The sequence below is a fragment of the Prenolepis imparis genome, unplaced genomic scaffold (assembly GCF_030444845.1).
Source record: "Prenolepis imparis isolate NDT839.2.m4 unplaced genomic scaffold, iyPreImpa1.0 SCAF_24, whole genome shotgun sequence".
Lineage (NCBI taxonomy): Eukaryota > Metazoa > Arthropoda > Insecta > Hymenoptera > Formicidae > Prenolepis > Prenolepis imparis.
This window is the reverse complement of record NW_028141182.1, coordinates 359907-382909: the sequence shown is the minus strand read 5'-3', so window position 1 is coordinate 382909 and position 23003 is coordinate 359907. Positions and strand designations below refer to the sequence as shown.

At 45.6% G+C, this 23003-nt stretch overlaps 1 protein-coding gene across 1 annotated transcript; it reads left to right on the top strand.

Annotated features, from left to right (window-relative positions):
- Positions 1-20099: 20099 nt before the first annotated feature.
- On the top strand, positions 20100-22298 carry LOC145946859 (uncharacterized). The gene has a single exon (XM_083056609.1). The coding sequence runs from the start codon at positions 20100-20102 to the stop codon at positions 22296-22298; it is 2199 nt and encodes a 732-aa protein (XP_082912735.1).
- The last annotated feature ends 705 nt before the right edge of the window (positions 22299-23003 follow it).

Below are 23003 nucleotides of genomic sequence, written 5' to 3'. Positions count from 1 at the left end.
ACTCCCCGAACCAATTGTGGTTGCCGGGGACTTTAATGCCAAGTCTAGGCATTGGGGTTCCCGGCGTACGGACCGAAAAGGCGGGGTCTTAGAAGAATGGGCAGCGGTTCTCGGCCTCTGCATAGTAAATCAGGGGTCGAGAAGCACCCTCGTCCGGCCGCAGGGGGAGTCCATCATTGACTTGACATGGGCATCTCCCGCTGCGGCGGACAGGATTAGGGACTGGCGGGTGATGAACGAAGAGACCCTCTCTGACCATTTATATATTCGGATGAGAGTCGACATCAACCGCTGGGGGGTGCTGAACCGCGCCCAAGGGGGGGACCTACCCAAACGGTGGGCCCTTGCTTAATTGGATCCGGACAAGCTGGTGGCAGCCATGCTCTCGGCCACCTGGTCTGGTGCAATAGCACCACAAGAAATAAAAGACCAGGTGGCATGGCTCGGGGAGGCCATGGAGAACGCGTGTAACGTCTCCATGGCCCGAGCCAAACCGAGGCCTCAAAGGGCGGCGTATTGGTGGACGGAGGAGATCGCGGATTTAAGACGCGCCTCCGTCCAGGCCAAACGCCGCTATAGGAGGTTGAGAGGAAGAGGCCTGGGCAACGATGACGAGGGCATGGTAGGGGCGCTGGAGCGTTACAGAGAAGCCCGTAACGCTCTGAGCGCCGCCATCAGAGCGTCGAAGGCGAGGTCCTGGGACGAGCAACTCCATGCCTCAATGCCGGCCCTTGGGGGCGTCCATATAAGGCAGTCATGAGAAAGCTGCGGAGATGGACGCCTCCCGTGACGGAGGCATTGGACGCCGAAGTGCTGGAAAACATCTTAGAGAACCTCTTCACTGCGACAGGGTTCCCGAGCTATACGTTAGGGAGCCCGTCGCGTGGGAAGAGGAGTACGAGGTGTCCAATGCTGAGTTGGCCGGGGTTGCCAAAAGGCTTAGGACCCGGGGAAACAAAGCCCCGGGGCCTGAAGGCATCCCCGGAAGGGTCTGGCTATACGTCTTGAAGCACTTGTCTGGACCAATACGACGGCTGCTAACCGACTGTCTCAAGTCGGGTGAGTTCCCCCCAGTCTGGGGTAAGGCCAATCTGGTCCTTATCCCAGAACGGACGGAGCGCCTTCCGCATACAGGCCCATTTGCCTGCTCGACGAGGTCGGCAAAATTTTCGAAAGGATCATAGCCGACCGAGTCGTCAGGCAGATGAGGGAAGTGGGGCCTGACCTCCACGAGGACCAGTTCGGATTCCGCGAACACAGATCAACGACGGACGCGATCCTACACGTTCGTCAGTTCGCGGAATCCGAGGCTGAAGAGGGCAGGGTAGTTGTCGGCGTTGCACTAGACATTACAAACGCCTTCAACACCCTGCCCTGGGGAAAGGTGAGGGGCGCCTTAATAGACCATGGCGTCCCACAATATCTCGTGGAGGTCATTAATGCCTACTTCCGGGACCGGAGCCTGGAGTACCGGAACAAAGCCGGTACCAAATGCGGAAGGCAAGTGTCGTGTGGTGTCCCACAGGGGTCAGTTTTGAGCCCGCTGTTGTGGGACATCACCTATGACACAGTGCTTCGTTCTGCCCTCCCCCCGGCTGTCGAGTCGTCTGCTATGCGGACGACACGATAGTCCTGGCAGGGGGGAATCAAGAGGGAAGGCGAATCTCGCGGTGGCCTGCGTGGTGCGTGCAATTAGGGAACTGGGCCTTAAGGTGGCTCCCCATAAAACGGAGGCCATCTTTTTCCATGATGGCTCCCAGGTGGGAAGCCACCAAAGGCTCATGTCATCGTGGACGGCATCCCCGTTCAGCTGGGGCCGAGTATCAAATACTTGGGGCTCTGGCTGGACGGCAAATGGCACTTCGACGCGCACTTCGGTCGTCTGGAAGAAAGGGCCAGTGAGGTAGCGGCGGCACTTAGCCGCCTGCTGCCCAATCTTGGCGGGCCGGACGACCGGGTGCGCAGGTTGTATGCGGCAATTGTCAACTCTGTGACTCTTTACGGGTCACCGGTATGGGCGGGCGAGGCGGTGGCCAGGAGACGGATCCGGGATATACTTCACCGGATCCAGAGGAGAATGGCCAACCGCGTCGTCCGCGGTTACAGGACGGTGTCGCATGCAGCGGCCTCGACCCTCGCTGGACTACCTCCCATGGAGCTCCAGGCATACGCCTACAAGAGGGCGTATGAAAGAATAAGAGAACTCCGTGGGATGGGGTTCAAAATAACTAAGAGGGCCCGAGGCATAGTCGGAGCGCAAACCCGACGACAAATGCTAGAGGAATGAGGGGATTGGCTGGAGAACATCCCCCCATCCAACTCGGGAGAGAGAGTCGTCGGGGCCGTGAGGCCTATAATGAAAGAGTGGGTGGATAGGCCTCACGGACGGATGTCGTACCACCTTACACAGATATTCGCCGGACATGGTTGTTTCGGCGAGTATCTGTGTAAGATAGGGAAAGAGCGCACCACGCAGTGCTATCATTGTGACGGGGACAGGGACACGGCGCAGCACACGCTGGAATTCTGTCCGGCGTGGGCAGAGGAGCGCCGTATCCTCGTCCAAATTATCGGGGAGGATCTGGCGCTCCCGACCATCGCTGCTAAGATGGTCGGGAGCGAGGAAGCGTGGGAGGCGGTCTCCTCCTTCTGCTTCAAAGTTATGACGCAGAAGGAGGAGGCTGAAAGAGAGCGGGAGAGGCGGGGAAGAAGGGGGAGACTCCCTCTCTCCCCTGAATCCCGGGAGGAGAGGGACGACCCCTTCTGGCTGCCTGGGCGAAGAAATCGCCGCGGTGGGGGCCAGGGGCGGGTCGGGCCCGGGGGGTCAGTGGCCGGGAGGGCGCGAGGGACAGAAGGTGCCCGTGGTAGATGGGGAGGTGGCGGGGGCGGCCCGCCGAGGCGGGGACGCGGAGGCGGACCCCCCCGTCGCAGGAGAAGAAGACGCCCCCCGGAGGGGGCGGAGTAGAAGACGGGAGGTTGAGTGAGGGGCGCGGTGCCCCCCTCGCCCGGTTGTGAAGGAGGAGGCACGTTAGCGTGGAGCAGTCCAAGAAGGAGGGCGGGGGCGGGTGCCGCCCGGCTGGCAGCCGCACGGCGTAAGCCCTGTGGTCGGGAGTCGGGCGGCGTCTGCCCCCGCCCATGCCGAGTTCCTCCCCCAGGGGAGGGTCTCGACGCTGCCCCCGGGTCGATTGTCGAATCCCGATAGGGAGGGAACCGCGGCCCGGGGGCAGGAGGGACCACACCGGGGCTCACTAGGAGCCCCATTGCACGTGGTCCTCCCCGGGTAGGGACGCGGCAGACGGGGGCCCTCTCACCGGTGCCTTAGAGCGCCGGTGAGAGGGCACCACTGCCTGCGGATGGGTTTTCCCCCCCTTCTGGGGGGAATTCCCAGAAGTAGGGCTCCCGGTACGCTGGCCGAATCTCTTTTCCCTCTTAGAGAGAGAGGGGGCCTCGTTCCGGGGGCGGGGGGTGGCGGTTCGAACGGAAAAACTCGAGCCGTGACCCCGCCCCCCAAACTTTTTGGGAGGGCGCGGCGTGGAGGTTGTGCCCCTCTGCGTCGCAACCGGGTAGGATCCGCACGATGACGTGGGAGAGTATCTTCCTCTCGGGGAAGATGCTCTCCCGGGACAGGTAGGGCCAGATGATGGCGGGAAGTGATGCAATTGCTGGTTCCCCACCATCACCGTAAGCGCCAGCGCAGGCACACGCTGTGGTTTTAGTGCGGTAGGTCTTGGGCCCCCTGACCGATCCACCAGTGGACCGGCCAAGAGGAAAAAGGAGTCCCACATAACCCTCGTCCTCTACCCGGAGGGCGAGGGTACCATGATGGTTCCCACAGCGTAAAAAAAAAAAAAAAAAGGTACCTTGGCTTCACTCCTTGGAAGATCCAGGTTTCGGCTCTGCTGCTGAAACGGGAATATTCGAGCTGTGAGCGCCTGTCGGTCGCATACCCCCTTCTTCGGATTCGTCAGATGCCTTGGAAGTTGACGCAGCCGATTTGGATAGCTCGGGTAAGTCCGTTTCATCGTCGTTTTTGTTAAATTTTTCGCCGATTCTACCGCCTTTACCTCTTCTCCAATGCTTTCTGCGTTTTTCGCTTTTAAATTTGCAGATGATGTCGTCTTCCTCTTCGGATGGCGCCTCAGTGTACGAAGTTCTTTTGGGTGTTCGCATCGTCTCCTCTCTCTTCTTTCGGTCAATGTCAAGGAAATCGAGTATTATTCTTAATTCTCTTGGAACTTCTTTGACCATTTGCATGTCTTTGAAAATTGGTTTGGGTTTCAATGCGAATTTTTTCTTTTCGTTGCTTTTTTCGGTAATCGCTGTCTGTCTCGATGAATTTGAAACAGAGTCGTTGTCAGATCTGACTGCTTCCGAATTTGCGTCGTTTTCGATCTCTTGTTCAGCTGTTGAAGTGGATGGAATTTCATTCTGCTGAATCACATTGAGTTGATTTTCGTCTTGTGATAATATTCTCAGATCGATTATTCTTCTACCGCCTTCGACTTCCGTATTCGGGTTTTTCATCTCGCATACGATTAGCTTAGTCGCCCACGGTGCTTCGCATCTTGATGTTATTGTCGAATCTACGATGTCTTTAGTGATTCGAATGTTCTTGTCTTTAATTCTTTCTTGATTTGCACTCGATCTTACCGTGGTGCTGGTCGTCACGGAGATTGTTGTGCCGTCATCCTCCTTTACAAAGATGAATTTGTCAATTGTAGTTTCGGTGCGATGTGAACTTCTATCGATCTTGTGTATTAGGTCGGTTAAAGTCTCATCCCCGTCACTATCTTCAGGTACTTCAGGTGCGTTTTCGAGCATCTCGACTAGTTTTTCGAGTCTCTTTATTCGCTCCTTTTTTCGCGATTCGCTGTGAAACGCGTTCATTCATGTTTCAGATAACTGATTTACACGATCTCGCAGTTCCTTTTCGCGTTAATCTAATGTTCTTAGTCGCTCGTTCATTTCGGCAAGTTGTTTGGCCGCTTGACAAATGTATACTGTGTCTGCCACTCGGTCGTACTCTTCGCCTCGATCGCTACCCCCACTCTCGCTCCCTGCGTGAGCAGTAGTGCTTTCGTCTTCGCTTGAACTTCCTGCGTTGACAAATCTTATGTTTCTTGTTCTTGTATTAACAATTAATGGAATTTTATTTATTATTGTTAATTTTTCTTCATTCCTTGTCAATTCGTAGTCTTTTATTGTACGCTTGTTATTGACTAGAATTTTCTTTTTTCTTTCAGGTTCTCGATCGGGATTGATCTTCGCTGTCGCTGAAAGCTGTTTTTCGCCCTCCTTCTTGGACAACTTTTCTTCTGAATTGAAAATTTGATTCGTCAATTTTTTGTTAAATTTGACTTTTGAATTACGTTTATTATCCGTAGATATTTGAAATTCAATTTGATTTATATCCCCTTTCTTTTTATTTTCAGGTATTGGGTTCTTCGTCACCGCTCCCTCAGGATGGATTTTCGACTCAGGTAAGTATCTCTTGGATCTTGATTTTCCCAATTGTTTTTCTTGTGTTTCAGATGTGTCTCAGATGAAAAAGGATAATTTCTTCGTTTCTTTTAATTCCGGTAATTCTTCAGGTTTCTCGGCGTTGTTATTTTTCTTGTTTACGACGCCCCCTTCTAAACTGGAATTTCTTCTTTTTTCTTGCAGTATTCCGGGTGTCTCGACTAATCTTTCGATCGGTATCACTGTGATGACATTTATCGCTGGTACATCTTCTTCGTCGATCGTTTTTAGTATCGGATCCCTGTGTGGTCTCAACTGCCTTGTATTGTACGTGCCTATTTAATAGAAACGTTAGACGTTTCCGTCTAACGTTTCTATTAAATAGGCGTTGGTTCTGATTACCTGTCGTACTTTGTACGGACCTTGGTAAACCAGATGTATCTTCTTAGTAGTTTTCCGGCTTGCATCAGATCTACGGTGAAGTTTCACCCAGACTTTGTCTTCCGGTTGGAATTCTTTTGCCGCCTCATGTTTATCCGTTTGTTTTTTTCTGTCACTTGCCTTTTTTCGAGATATCGCTTGACTTTCTCGATTTTTTCGGCTTGATTTACGTTTTCACGTTCTTCGGGTTGTAACCTTGGATCGATTGTTAGGCTGGGTTGCAGCTGTGGATATAGAACCGTCGGTACTTCTCCTGTACTGAAGTGACTTGTGTTGTTGATCGTATCTTGGAACCTTTGAATTATCTCGTCCCATCGTGTGTCGATCGTGATAATACGCTCTAATCACGCGTCCGAGTTCACGCATTACGCGCTCTACTGGATTTGACTGCGGGTTGTATGGCGATGTGCGTCTCACCTGGAAACCGGCTTGTTCCGCGTATCGCGTCCACAGTTCGGTAAGAAATTGACCGCCGTTGTCTGTTACGACAGTCTCGGGTGTGTTCATTTCGCGTAAATAATTGTTCTCTATGTTCGAGATTATCGTTTCAATTTTTTGATTCGTCAACGGATAACATTTAACGAACATCGAGAATTGGTCCATTGTAACCAATATATATCTATTTTGCGATTATGTTCTTGGTAACGGGCCAAATATATCCATTGATATAATTTTGTTTTTATCTCCCGGTAACTCGTAGTATTCCGGTCCTCGCGTAGGTCTGGTATAATACTTGGTCGCTAAACACGTCTCTCATGACGCTACTACGTCACGTACTAATCTGTCTAGATTTCCGATTTTAAAATATTTCTTTGTAAATGCTAGCGTTTTGTCAGTTCCGAAGTGCAATAGGAACTTGTGAACCGAATCTATTAGATTCCACGCTATTTTGTCCGGTAATGCTATTCGCTCTTCCGGTCCGTTTTCTATTCTAATTAGATCATTTCTAATTTTGTATCTATCGCGTTGTAATACTAATTTTTGTTGCAATTCAATGTCGTTTTGCTGTGCTTTTTTAATCATTTCGATCCATGCAATTGAATCGTGTCGCTGATCGCGTGCTAACACCGGGTATATTTTAAATTCATTGTCGTTAATCGCTGCGCTGCTATTTTCCGCGAATTGTCTCGATAACGCGTCTGCCGTTATATTTTCCTTTCCGGGAATGTGATTTATTAGCAAGTCGAACTCCATTAAGAACGACATCCATCTAGCTATCCGCTCGCTTGCGTTCGCGCACGAGCTCACAAACTGAATAGCTTTGTGGTCTGTATTTATTTTCACGCGTCTTCCCATTAATAAAACGTGCCATTTGTTAAGAGCGAATACTAATGCTAAGCATTCTAACTCCGTTATCGTATAGTTTTTCTCTGCGGGTTTTAAGCTACGGCTCGCATATGCGATTGTTAACTTTTTTTCCGGTTCTGACTCATTGAATTGATATAATCTTGCGCCTAAACCAGTCTTTGACGCGTCTACGTCTACCCCGAAATCCATTTTTGATTTTATTAGGTATAGCGTCGGTGCTTCATCAAATGCTACCTTTATATTATTAAACGCTTCTTGTTCCGTTCCGGTCCACGTAAACTTTGTGACTTTTTTAAGTAGGTTTTCCAGCGGTTTTGTGAGTCTCGCGAGATTTTTGATGAATCGTCTATCCCAATTAACTAGCCCTAGAAAAGCTTGAATTCCTTTTTTGTTTTTAGGTTTTGGGAAATTCTTAACGGAACTTCTCATGTCCTCGTTAATACTCGCGGATATTTCGTCGAACGTGTGTCTGAGAAATTTTATTTCTTTGTGTAGGAATTCGCATTTATTTTTATTAATTTTAAATCCTACCTTATCTAGTCTTTCTAACACGGTATCTATGTGTTGCAAATGTTCCTCGAGTGAATTTGACGCGATTAGAATATCGTCTAGATATACGATTACAAAATCCAACGCATCGTCTTCTAATGCTCGTTTCATCGCTCTCGTGAACGATGCCCCTGCCGTTTTCAGACCGAATGGTAATCTTTTAAAAACGTAGGATTGGTTTTGAATCATAAAACCTGTGTATTTTCGACTTTCCTTCTCTCTAGCGGTATTGCCAGAAGACTTGTGTTATATCTAGCGTTGTGAAGAATTTACGATTCCCCATTTTACTAAACACTTCATCTATCGTTGGAGGTTGTGCGTGGTCTCCGATCATTTTACGATTTATTTCGCGCGCGTCTAGGCATACACGGATATCGCCTGATTTTTTTACCACTGCAACGAGAGGACTTATGTAAGGTGTTGCCGCTTTCGCGATTATCCCTTGTTTCTCCCACTCGTCTATTAACTCTTTCACTTTATCGCGATGCACTTCCGGTATCGGATAGGTCCTACGCGTTGGAGGTTTGTCGTCCGACATCTCTATCCTGTGTTTGTAGTGATTGACTCTACCGATTTTTTGTTGGAATGCCTGCTTGTGTTTTTCGAGTATTTGTTTTAGTGTTACGCCCCCTTCTAATTTAGATTTTCCGATAGAAGCTATTTTAAATTTTTTCGCGTTTTCAGTATTGAATTTCAACGAGAATTCTCCCTCGATCCAAATTAAGTTCGCGTTATATTTTCTTGGCATATCTCTGCCTATTACCATCGGGTAAGCTAGTTTTTCAACTACAAAGAATTCGCTAGTTAAAATATTTTCATTTATATTCACGGGCATTTGTATTTTGTGTATGTTGTGACTTTAATGATCGGTTCGTATGTCGGTTTTTTTCTTTCGCTTCTCTCTTCGTCTTCGAGGTCTTGAATGATTTCTCGCGTTCGCATTATAGTGATTTGCTTCTCTTCGATTTCCAAATCGCTATCATTATTATCTTTCGCGCTTTCTCCCCCTTCGGGTGATTTTACTTTTGAATTTTTTACCCCTATCGCGTTGACTCCCTTCCAACCGGGTCCTTTCGATTCGCCTACATTTTTATTCGCGTTGTATTTCGCGTTTGCCTTGGCTTTTGTCGAATTCTTATTCCGGTTTTCGATTTCGCTTTCGCTATCTGGAAGTTCTAACTCGGGTATATTCTTTTTCGCGCTTTTACGACTTTCGTCTAAATTATCGTGCCATGGTAACGCTTTCGGTTTGCTACCATTGTATTTTTGGAATCTGTTCGCTTTCCAATTGTTAGATTTCGCGTATTCCGTTTTTTGCACTTTCTTATTAGTCACGTTTGACTTCGCGTTTTGTTTTTCAAGCGTTTTCATCTCGGTTTCTTTCTCGAGTTCATCATGTATTTCCTCTAATAGGAACGTGAAATCCGCGATATTTTTTACCGATGCTAATTTGATTTCTCTCGCGATTTCTTTCTCAAAGTGTCGTTTTAGGCAACGAATTATTTCCGCGTCCCCCATTGGCGGTTCTAGCGTTTTTGCTTTCCGCACAAGGTCTAATGCGTATCGGCCATACGGAGATTTTTACTCGGCTTGTATCTACCGGTGTATAGCCTCTCTCTGAATTTAGCCTGCTGATTTTCGCCCCAAAAATATTTAACGAACTCTGTTCTCGCGTCATTTATATTATCGAATTCATGGATCTCGAACCAAATTGACGCCTGATCGCGCATACATCTCCCAAGGAAATGAAGTTGATCTATTTCGTCGACGTCTTCGAATCTTGCCATATTATCGAATTTTTTCAAAAATCTCATTGGATTGAGATCATCCGTTTTTCCCGTAAACTTTAGATCATCAAAGGGATTTTTAATCCAGCCATCGCGTGGTAGTCTAAGACCCTTATTTCTAATTACGTTACGTCTTGTTGGATACGAATTATACGACTCGTCGCTCATCACTGTTTCGGGTGATGGATTTTTCGATCTCGCGTATGTTATTTCGCTTAACGCTTTCATTATTTCATCCATTTTGTTTTTGATTTGATCGAGTCTATGGATGTTTTCGCCGTGTTCGCTCTGCGTTCCGATCGCTTCGTCCGTTCGTTTATTTGCTTTATCCGCCATATCGCGTATTTTTCCGGATCTTAACGGTAGATTTGGTGTGTTCTACGTTTCCGAAATTTGTCGGTCTTTGCTCGTCCTCGCTCATTTTGCTAAGCGGTTTTGCTAAACTGAGGTTTATTCGCGTTTCACGTTCTATCCTACCTTACGAGATTTATTCGCTTTTTGCTATTCTTCTTTGAACCGTGTTCCTGCTTTTCGAGATTTATTTTATGCTATTCCCTTTCATCTTTTTCGACAATATTTGTTTAAACTACTTATATTTCGTTTCTATTGTACTTAGGATACTTGAAACGCTTTTTTAACTGTTTTCGCAGTACTTGATTGTTTTTGAGAATTTTTATAAGGTTTTTTCGCGTCTCTTATCGCGTAGATATACTAGTTTCATGCTTTGCTTCCTCGTATTATTATCGACCTTTTATTTTACTATTCGAAATTTCAAATCGAATGTAATTTTGTATTTTGCGATTTTGATTTGACGTGTTCGCTTTGATCTCGCTTCCGCGCTTTTGTAATGTTTATCCGTTTACTTTCGCTGTGCCGCTACTTTGTCGGTTACCTATGTCGCGTACTTCGCTTTCACAAAGACTTACTGTTACGTTGTTAACGGTCAATCGTTTTTATTTTTCGCGAATTTACGGTCTTATTTATTCGAAAATTATATTACTAATTCCGAATATTACGGTCATTAAAGCCGCTTTGAAAGCTGTTACGATATTAATCATGCTGTATTTCATATAACTTTTCACGGTTGTTACTAGGTTAATTATTCGAGAACATTTTTGTATTGTCTGTTTCGAATTTTACGGTTTTTGCATTAGATTTTGATGTTGTGATTTACCGCGTGACTCTATTTAACACTTTTTACGGCTGTTAAGAGTTTACTTTATTTTTAATCTTTCCGAAGATTTTTTATTACGTAGATCACGGTTGTCAGCGGATTGTGGTCTACCGTGTAACATTTATTTCTACGTTTTTTTGTATCGCGGGAATTTTTTCCGCAACTATCACGGTCATTAGCGGATTGTGACAGTCAATCTTTTCCGAAGATTTTTAAGTCCGTAGATCACGGTTGCTATAAAATTTAGATTTTTTTCTAAAGATTTCTAAGTCCGAAAGTCACGGTCGCCATGATTTTTAGTGCTACTCGCGATTAATGTCTCACGACTACATAATTTTCGTCTGACTCAAGACTCGCAAATGCACAAGGCCATGACGAAGACATACTAACGTCACCATTTTACTGTGACCGGTCTTTAGAGAGTAACGCGTGGTACGTATCACTCACCAGTCCCCAGGTTGCAACGGTTTCGCCAAGTTTCATCGGTCGCCAGGTATTTTAACCAACGGAAATACCAAGGTTTGGTTGTTTGATAAATAACGATGGACAACTTTGGCCAAAGATCCTTCTTCGGGCCAATTTCCCTATTTCCTCGATTTAGACTTCCTTCTTTTTCTGTTTCAGGTCGCCGTTGGACATCGATGCACCGCCCGTAGCATTCGGAACCGACAGGACAACCATTCACAAGGATGGTCAATTCAACCGATTAGGATTGGGTAAGTATCACAGGTAAGTGAACACTTGATTTTAATTGTCACTGACACGTCATATATATTTGAATATATATTTATTTTAATGAAATTATGTTTTATTACAGGGAACCTCAATTAAATTAACTCGCGCTGTTTTACTATGGTAGGTATTAACGCGGTTACAATTCTCGCACTTATATCACGTCACGTTTCGTTACAGGTTTTGTCGCGTTCGCGTCAACGAGTCTGAACGTGTTCTTTCTACGCGGTACGAGGGTGTGAGCGGAAGCTCCCATCGCCGAGCGATCCTTACGCATCGAGAGTCGGTGAGTCTAAAGCTCTCGAATCCTCGGATCGCCGCTTCTTATAGTACGTCTCCCCACTGCTGGGTCGCCGGCCAATCCGTGTCCTCCGCGCTGGCTGTAGTTCAGCGCGCCCCACCTTCAGGTCGCTCGCCAATGCGCGCTCGCCACCGGGTAGTCACCTAGTCATCCCCACCGCGCTCGCGCTAGCCAATCGCATCATTTCCCTTCTCGCGTACTTAGCGGACGCTTCGCTTATATAACAATGCTTAAAACTATCTGTACATACATATTTATATATTTACACACTTCAATCATTTATTTCTTGAATATAATATTGATAAATTAATATTTGTAATTGACTTCAAACCGTGATTGATTTTCACAACTAAAAATAACGTCAATTCATAATTCTAATGAAACTTAAAATGAATAGCATCTGTCTGCTTGTTTTAAATTATAAAATAACTTTCAATCAGTGTTTTCATTTTGCGACACTTGTTTATTGTTGATTTTGCATTACGTTTTTTCAAAATCATTTCCTAACTGAATTAGTGATTGGAATGTGTTTTAAATATGTATAGGGTTACGTCATTAGAGTTTTATAACGATTCGTCAACTTTCGTTTATTGACCTCGCACTGATCATACGGATCGTTCTCTAATTCTTTTCTTTTTATTTTTGTTTTCATATATTTCGCTTTCTTGCGATATTATAAACTTATTCTAATTATAAAGGTTATAATTAATTATATTACAAAACTCTGTTCGTACGCTCTATCGTGCGTATATTATAATTAATGTTTCAACTCAAAATAACTATAGGATTTATTTTTCCTTTTGATACTAAATCAAAATCAATTATTACTTTTGCGCTCTTATTATCTAAATTAACTTTTGCTCTTGCGCACTCTACAATTAGAATCTTATCAAACCTAAAGTTTGCTAATCAAAATAAAAACAACTTATTCTTTTATTCAAAACTCAATATTCAAAACTTAAGTCTATTTTGATCTAACTCTAAATATTTATATTATTTTACATTTTAGCTTTATTTAACTTTTTATCTCTTTTTTAATTATAACTTTAATTATAATTCTTTTTTTCTTTTAAATTCTATAACTATTATTTTAAATAAACTTATAACTAACTATATACATGTCTCTCTTTTTATTTACAGGTAACTTGGCTTCACTCCTTGGAAGATCCAGGTTTCGGCTCTGCTGCTGAAACGGGTATATTCGAGCTGTGAGCGCCTGTCGGTCGCAAGGTTAGGGGGGTATGTGGTTCTCTCTCGTCGTATACCACTTTGCCGTAGTGAGAGAGCTCACCCGATACTTGTATCGGTTGCCAAGAGTGTACAGTTCCATCTTTGATGGAACAAGGGGATGCTAGCGGGTCTCATAGGATCTTCTTCTTCGGAAGACGGCCCACTGCTGGTAGAGGAAGGAAAACCTCGATAAAAATCCCGGAGAGGGGGCTCCGTTAGCCCGGTAAGGCAACCTCCTAGAGGAAGGACACCTCGATAAAAAACAGTGATGAACATTATACAACATGGACTGTACATTGAACAGAGAGACTTTCCTGGGGTCGGATACCAGGAACCGGCGGGGGGAGGGTATTGTCTCCCTTCGTCGTCAACATACGTCGGGCCGTCCGGGGATTTGGCGGCGAGATCCCCGGAGGAAACGGCTATCGCCAGGGACCTGGAATATCGTCGGCTGAGGATGGCTGAGCTTAGCGTCGAGGTGAGTGCTCTCCGCGGTGAGTGGGCCTCCCATAGGATTTCCTATGTGGAGGCTCTTCGTCGTGCGAGGATAGTGTCCTTCAGATGGCCGAGGGAAGATAGAGGGCACAAAGACTATCGTTTTGTCCTCTATGTAGTACAAGTGTCCGAGAGACAGTTGAAGTGTAGCAGCAGCGATGTCTGCTCTGAGGGTGAGTCTTGTGAGGTTGTGCGCGATGACTCGGACGAAGCCAGGAGTAGTGTCGGGCGTGATACACCTCCCGCGATGGTGTCGAGTGCTGTGGGGACTGGGAGAACACTTAGGGTGTCTCTCACCCCCATTGACGTGGATGCTTACGCTTGTGCGAGGAGTGATCGGTGTGCGTCGGTGGAGCCCGAGGAACGTGGCGGCGAGCCCTCGGGGATCTCTCCATTGATCTCGTCGCCTTCCAATGGTGCCCCGATCGCGGAGGCCTCCGTATATGTATCAGTGGAGGATGAGGAGGACGAATCTCCGGGTGCCCGAGTGGTTTCCTCCTCTTCAGGGAGCCTGGAGCTCATGGAGGAGGACTCATCAATGAAGCGGAGGGCAGCTAAAAAGGGGAGTTCGCCGGGAGTTGCGGAGAGGGACTCGGATTGGGCCCCTCACGATAAACGACTCCTGACGGGTAGGAGGACTTACCCCAAAAGACAAGGTAAGCCTAGCCTTAAGAAAAAGGGTCGTCCGAAAACCACGGGGGACTACGCTGGCCTAGCGGGGGCCAAGGAAAGGCTTAACGTGGCCCTGAGGGAGGAGGTCCTTCTTGGGGACCTGCGGAGGGTTTTGAATCCTTCGATCGGTCCAGACCTCTCTGCGGTTGGTCGGTTGAACCTTCCCTCTGGGGAGGTTTTCCGTCAGAGGCTTTCGGGGGTTTCCGTGGTCGAGTTGAGTAAGCTCACCCGGGGATTCCTGGGGCAGATCTCGAAGGTGACGGAGGTTACGGGCGGTCTTGATGACATCATCGCCAGGGAACTTTTGGTGGCATCCACGAGGCTGGAGGAGGTATTCGGCTGCATGGAGGAGCGCCTTCGTGTTACGGCTGACCCTCAATTGGAGGGAGTACGAGCCGACAATGAGGGCCTTAGGAGACGCATCAAGGGTCTCGAGCGGGAGGTCGCTCGGCTCACAGCAGAGCTTGGGGCCCTTCGGGTCACTCTCCCCTCTCTGGGAGCGGGCATTGATGCCCTTCTTTATACAAAGAAGGGTATCGAAAAAGTAGCGGAGGTTCTGGCGGAGGAGGTGCCTTGTACGAGGAAGAGGCCTCCTGCTTCGCCGGCGGAGGGTGGTCCTTCTGACAAGAGGTCGGGTGGAATCGATGCTTTGTCGGGGGTCGATCTGGATGGGTCTTCCCTGCTGGGTGAAGTGGCGTCCCTCATTGATCGTCGCCTGGATGACCTGAGGGGTGATATTGTGGGAGCGGTTTTGGCGGCGTTGCGGCCGGGTCCGGTCGAGGAGTCTGGGGCCGGGGTTCCTCCCCTTGGAGGATCTCCCGTGCCCTCTTCCTCGGCGGGTGGAGGAGGTGCGGCTGTCGCAGGTGCCGCCCCGGTTTCGAGGGGCTCCGCGCCCTCTGCGGTTGCGGTGGGTTCCGCGGATGCCCCTCGGGTCGGGGGTCAAAAAAGAGGAACCAGAGGCAATCCAAACGCGGGCGTTTGCCCGGTGGGACCGCCGATGGTGTCTCCGTTGTCGCGGGTTCTGCGCGAGGGGCCCGGGACTCGGGGAGAGCTGCGCACGTGCCCTCTGCCTCAGCCGTCTTGCTGACGGTAGTGGGTGACAGGGAGGATCGCCCGTCTTATGCCTCGGTTCTATCTGAGGCAAAGGCGGGTGTCAGCCTAAAAGACCTGGGTATTCAGGGAATGAGGATGCGGAGAGGAGCCGCGGGAGGCCTGTTGATGACCATCCCTGGGAAGGATTCGACGGAGCGGGCCAATGAGTTGGCGGACCGTCTATCGGCGGTGTTTTCCGGCTCGCGAGCCGTTCGCGTGGCTCGTCCCTCGAGGACGGAGGAAGTGCGCCTTAAGGGCGTCACCGACTTTGTCTCGAGGGACGAGATTTTGACAGAGGTGGCCTCCGTCGGTGGATGCGGGGTCGGGGAGATTCGGGCCGGAGAGGTCCGGATTCCCCCGAAAGCTCAGTCCGGGACCTTATGGTTAAGGTGCCCGGCGATCGCGGCGCGAAAGCTTACAGCGGCGCGGAGGCTCTGCGTGGGCTGGACGACTTTGACGGTTCATCCGTTGAATCGCCGGCCCATTCAGTGCTTCCGCTGCCTGAGCTTTGGGCATGCGGCATCGCGGTGTGGTTCCTCTGTGGACCGCACTGCATGCTGTTTCAGATGTGACAAGGAGGGGCACCGAGCAGCCTCGTGCGCGGCCCCTCCACATTGTGTCGTGTGCAAGGAGCGTGGGCGGCCGGCGAAGCACAGATTGGGTTCGACCAACTGTGCCAAGCTGGTCGTTCCGCCCAAGCGGATCGATGGGGGATGCGAGAACGTCCCCAAGGGTCGGAGGCAGGCCCCGGGGCGCCCCGATGGGGGGGCCAAGTGTGAGTGTGCCTGTCAATGTGTCGCAGGAGATGGAGGTGGACCCGACTAGCGTCGGGCTACCTCCCTCTCCTGTTTTGCGTGGTTGAGCGAGTGAGTTGTTCCTATTGTGATGTCTAATGTTGATATGTGGGCTGCGGCCTACCTGCTTCCCGGAAACGGGGAATGAGTGGTCCGGTTATGCCTTCCGTCTTTAGTATTACGTTGTGACGTTTAGTGTGGTAATGGGGGCTGCGGCTGGCATTTCTCTCCCTCGATGGGGGGAGAGTGGCTGGTTTTTCGGTTACGCCCTCTGTCTTTGGTCCATACGCGTTTGTCGTATGCTTGGTGTGTGAGAGTGAGTCGCTGTGCGGCTCGCCGTCCGGTTCGGCAGGGAAAGGGAGTGAGGGCTCTCTTTCCCATTGCACGTCGTCCAGGGACGAAGGGAGGAGGATTGGTAGCCTGGTCCTCCTCTCTAGCTCGCAAGAGCACGGGTTTTGGAGAAGGGGGGAAATCCGCCTTTCGGGAAGGGCCCGGAAACGGGTCGGGCCATGGGGAGGCACCTGATGTTATGCGATAGCGGTTCCGGGTGTCTCCCCGTTCGGCTATGGGCTACGGACTGGTTTTAGGGTATCGATACTAACATCGAGGTTAGTACCGTGTGGTATTCAGCCTGGCCGCACCGGTGGTCAGGTTGTGAGTCCCCCACGAACCCGGTTACCTCCCCTCAGGGGTGCCGGATGAGTGCGTAAATGCATTTCCAGTCTTTAAAAAAAAAAAAAGGGGGGGGTTATGTGGTTGGGGGGAATTATTTCCAAACTCCGTCTCGACACGCGGGCGGGCGGGGCGTCTCTCGTCCACTCTCGCGACGCCTCGTTCCCTTGAAATTGATCGCCTCCTCTCTAGTTACCGGCTGCTAAAAAATTCGAGCGCTCGTAACTCGCGTAGGAGCGCAGCCACGAGGTCGGACGTGGAGTGGGAAAAGTTTGGACACTTGGAGACGCGTCGAACGCGACTTTGCGGAGGTCGCTAGGTGCCTCCGTTCTCGAGATACGAGCGTAACAATATTTGTGGGTGAAGAAGGCGTATCTGTCGATAACGAGTCGATTGGAGTAAACTTGTTTTTTTTCTCAATTTTGGCGGTGGTGCAAGACTGTTGAAGAATGATGAGCAACTTGGAAAAAACACAAGAGAACAATTTTGTTTATCTCGTCCAATGAAGCGAGAAAGGTATCTTGTCTTTTTTTCGTAGGACGCACCGTTACCGAGTTATCGCTATAATGAAAATCGACCAATCACGATCTACCTCTCTCCAGTCATCTATTAATATAAATGAGATACTATATTCACAATGCAGTATCTTATATGAAAGGTTCAGTAAAATTATTATATACTTCCAAAATATGTATAATCCTTGCAATTTATTATCCCAACAATATAGGTCCAAATTCATAAATTACATGTATCGCAGAAGTCATTTTTCTAAATTAAACATTCAAAATGAATAAATAACTGAATCCTATATATTATATCTTGTATAGCTAGTAAGATCCAAGTTGTACATGCCACAATTTAATGTCTAATGACATTATTTCAAGATTCTACCAAAATAGGTCACAATACTTAATTTTTACATATTCTTGAGAACAAATAAATGAATATCTATTAATATAAATGAGATACTATATTCACAATGCAGTATCTTATATGAATGGTTCAGTAAAATTGTTATAATTTTTCAAAATATGTATAATCTTCGTAATTTATTATCCCAACAATATAGGTCTAAATTCACAAATTTAATGTATCGCAGAAATCATTTTTATATATCAAACAGTCTCAATTAATGAATAACTGAATCCTACATATAATATCTGGTATCACTAGTAAGATCCAAGTTGTACATGCCGCAATTTAATGTCTAAACACTTTATTTGAAGATTCGACCATTATAGGTGAAAATACAGAAATTACATGTACCGCAGAAATGAATTTTATATATCAAAGACCCTAAATGAATAAATATCTGAATCCTACATATAATATCTTGTACAACTAGTAAAATACAAGTTATACATGTGTTCAATAGTCAAGGATTCAAAACTCGCGCGTAATACCAGGGCGGCGAGTCATGCGCGTGGCACCGGTCACTGGGCACAGCGAGAGTTTCCCTTCCAAACACGAAACAGTAGAGGCGCTAACGTCCGTCATTTGTCTGTCGTCGTCATAGTGTGTTTGGGCGATCGGCACTTCTTCTGCTTCTTCTTCTTGTCGAGTCCTTCGATTCGGACGTAGTTCTAAAGGAATATTCCATTCCTATAATATCCAACGACTCCTCCCATTGAAAGGACCAGAGACAGAGAGAGAGAGAGAGAGAGAGAGAGAGCTCAGGTTATACTAGTGGTGTTCGAACATCAACAGATCGAAAGGTAGAATTCTACAAAGGCGGTCCTGGACCGTTCTCAATACGTTTGTTCAATACATAACACGGTTTTGTACCGTTATCAAAACGTTTATTCTGTTGCAACAGATCATTAAGGCGGTCTCGTGCCGTTCTCAGGGCCCTCCAGTACCAAGGCGGTCTCGTGCCGTTCTCAGGGCCCTCCAGTACCAAGGCGGTCTTGTGCCGTTCTCAGGGTCCCCCCAAACCAAGGCGGCTTGTGCCGTGCTCAGGGCCCTACCAAACCAAGGCGGTCTTGTGCCGTTCTCAGGGCCCTCCTATACAAAGGCGGTCTTGTGCCGTGCTCAGGGCCCTCCCATACAAAGGAAGCTTGTGCCGTTCTCAAACCCCTCCATTATACAAGGCGGTTTGCCATTCTCAAGTTTGTAAATGCTGCACCATTCCCAGGACAGATGTTCAAAACCATGCTAATGCGACAATCATATTGGATGATCCATTGAACAAGGAATCATTGTGCGAGTATTACTTCATTCATAATACAGGCTTGAATCAGTCAAGTTTCTAAACACTGTTAATTCCAGGTAACTCTCGGTGCTCCGTGATTCAAAATCACGAGTACTTATTATTTACTTTAATGTTTAATTATTTTATGTCTCCGCACTTATTATTTTTATATTAGAAATAATTAATTGTAGTTCCGCAGCCCATACTTTAAATTCTAATCTAAATATTCATTGTTCAAGAGCTCCGCATTTAATATTTTCAGTTTCTTTATTATTTAATGGAGCGTAATTGTTCCTTATTTTCATATGTAAACTTACTTGACTTTGATACTTGATTTATTTATCTTAATTGTTTTTCATCTTAATATATTCCTTTATAATTTGATTTATTGGTTGCGCTACATTTCTTTATTGTAACATTTATTCAAGTTGAACATTCTTTATTATTTGGTTTATAAATTGCGCTACACGTCTTCATTGTATGTTTTATTTTTATGATGTTTAATGGTCACACATCCACTTATTGTATTTCAAATATTCAGCGTTACTTTATGTATGTTATGTTTTTATGATCGATTTATTACTTATTTAAAAGGTGCATTAAGCCCTCTCAAAATACTGAAAGTGCATTTTCAAAAATAAATCGTATTCGCGCTTTAAGGTTTTTATTGTATAATTATATTATTTGATTTGCGTTTTAATGTCTCTAATTCATAATTGTATTGTTCGACTTACACTTGAGTTTATCTATTTTGTTTAAAAAGGATGTGTGCCATATTATAATTTGTTTTTATATAATGTGAAACCATATACTATTGTTTGTGATTCTGAATTATACGCTGATGTATAGATCTATTGTGTATGTATATATCTCAATGTGATATTTCATTCTATGAATTTTATATGTAGAAAAGTTGTTGTAAATGTATCTTTATATGTATATCTCATTTCGTCTGGATTTATGATTATAATATAATTTCAAATTATACTTGTCAATCAAATACAGTCTTATTAAATGCTTATATTCAACCAACCGGTACATTTGGTCCTTCGAGCCGGATATACAGAGATAAATATAATTGAAAAAATAGATAAAGATATATACATGTTTTTTTTTTTTTTTCAAAGATTATAATACAGGAAGCGCAAGTTCAGATAAAGATCACATATTCTAATTTTTTGGATTTCTGAATATCTTCACAATGAGACTCTTACACATTGAGAATCGCATTGAGCAACAGCTCTCATTAAGTACTCTCATCTTTCAATCATTTGAAAGTTTTAATCAAATATCTCCTGCTAATATTACTGTACGACTGGTCAATTCTCGTATCACAGCTTTGAAGGAAAATTGGGAGAAGTTCTCTATCATTCATGACGCTATTGGAATAGCGATTGGTCATCTTACTACAGAGAAAAAGGATGTAATACATGCACATTCTTATTTCATTGATAATGTTCACTCTCGAACTTATCTACAGTATTTAAACTCGATCGACAAGATGAATGCTCATATTGATTCTGAGGAGCTCACCATTCAGAGAACTTCATCGACTCAATCTCTCTCTCAACCTGCGTCAAATCAAATAACTGTGTCTCATCATACAAGACTGCCTCGGATTAATTTACCAAAATTCAATGGAACTTCATCGGAATGGATGTCATTCAAGGATCTATTTTCTTCCATAATTATTGGAAATACAATGCTAAGCCCAGTTGAGAAACTTCAATATTTGAAAGCCAGTTTAACAGGTACCGCAGTTCATCTTCTTAAGAATACTGCCTTGACTGTGGATAACTTTGAGAAGGCATGGATTGATCTTGTCTCATTCTATGAGAACAAACGATTACTGATAAATTCTGCTATTCAAGCTTTACTATCTGTGAAGAAGATAACGAGAGAATCAGTAAGCGACTTAGAATATCTCTATACAAATATGATGCAGATATATCGCACATTGGAAACATTACAGCGACCAGTCGACAAATGGGATGATTTTCTAGTTTTCCTAGCAGTTCAAAAGCTAGACTCAGAGTCTGTTAAAGTATGGGAACAGCATCTTGGATCATCAAAGGAACCTCCTACTTGGAAACAGTTTTGTGAATTTTTGGTAACTCGTCTTCTCTCACTCCAAGCATATGAGAAGTCTCAAAATCTTCCAGTTAAGAAGAAGATACCACACACAATAAAGTCTCATCATCAAGCTCAAAAAAGAAATAATACAAATCATTTTGTTCCTACGTGCGTTCTCTGCTCCGCTAAACATTTTTTAACTGGATGTTCCCAATACAACTCGCAGACCACCCAGCGACGTCACTCTTCAATCACGAAGCATGGTTTATGCTACAATTGTTTCGGAAAACATCGTGTTTCCGAATGTCGTTCTACCAGACGATGTACAAAGTGCGGTAAAAAACACCATACTACTCTTCACCGAAGAAATCCATCCAATGCAGAGAATTCTTCTGAGCGAGCTAATCGAAATATCTCCAAGGATACTTCAAGTAAACCAAATCCAACACAAGTACTTCACTCCTCTGTTCGTCTAAGTCAAACTGCTACCCCTTGTATTTTATTGGCTACCGCACAAGTATTACTTGTAAATGAAAATGGACGAGTCATGAAGATTCGAGCACTTCTCGATCAAGGCTCGGAAGTAACGCTGATATCTGAAAGAGCTGTTCAAACTTTAAGACTTCCTCGTTCACAAACCTCTATTCCGTTGGTTGGAATTGGAAAAAATTCAACCAACAAGACACGTGGAAAATCTTCATTCAAAATTACTTCATTGTACGATAATTCAGAGGAATTTCGAATTTCAGCTCACATTCTTAAAAAAATAACCACCATGATCCCTTCAGCTCACATCATCAAGAAGCCATGGTCTCATCTTGAAGGATTATCCTTAGCTGATCCGCAATTTAGTTCTACAGGTTCTATCGACCTGCTCATCGGTGCGGATTTTTATCCTCAAATCATTAAAGAAGGTTTGAGAAAAGGATCACTCGATGCTCCCATTGCGCAATTAACGTCATTTGGATGGGTCATTTCTGGTCCCGCCTCGTCAGAGTCACCGCTTCTTCCTGCTCGAAGCTATCACATCTCTATGGATTCTCAACTCTATGAACTCTTGCAAAAATTTTGGCAGCTTGAAGAGATTTCAACAAATCGCGAGTCCTGCATTTCACCGGAAGATCAAGAGTGCGAACAACATTTTAAGGACACTCATTTCCGAAACACAGAAGGACGATACGTAGTTCGCCTACCCTTTAAAAAATCCCCTCAACTTCTTGGAAATTCGTTTAATCGAGCGACAAAAGTGATGGAATCTCTTCGAATTAAACTCCAATTAAACGCCCAGTATTCAAAAGCATACATCAAGTTCATGAAAGAGTACTAAGATCTTAAACATATGCAACTCTTAAGAAATATGGAAACCGAACTTTTTTACCCAAATTTTTATTTACCCCATCATGGGGTCTGGAGAGAAAGTAGCACTACCACAAAGCTACGGATAGTTTTTAATGGATCGAGTCGAACTACCTCTGGAATCTCTCTTAACGAGATTCTACATACTGGTCCTAAACTTCAAACCGATCTATTCAACGTACTCATTTGGTTTCGACAATTTCGATACGTCTTTTCTGTCGACATCGAAAAGATGTATCGACAAATCAACGTTCATTCTGATGATTGGAAATTTCAACGAATAAGATGGTCAACTTTCGAAAAATCTCTGCGTTCATACGATTTGACAACTGTTACCTATGGATTAGCATGTGCCCCTTATTTAGCCCTTCGCACAATTTCACAACTAATAGTAGATGAAGGCAAGAATTTCCCATTAGCAGTACCTTGTCTCAAGTACGGAAGATATGTCGATGACATTTTCGGAGGAGCTGATACACTTAAAGGAGTTCAAGAAATAATTCAACAACTAAATCACTTGTGCATGGTGGGCGGCTTTCCATTACAAAAATGGGCCAGCAACGATAAAGATATTCTTAAAAATATTTCTTCTGATCACCAAACTAACCCGCATTTTCTCTCTTCAATCAAGATTCTTGCGTTGCTATTCTTGGTTTACAATGGCAACCTATTCTTG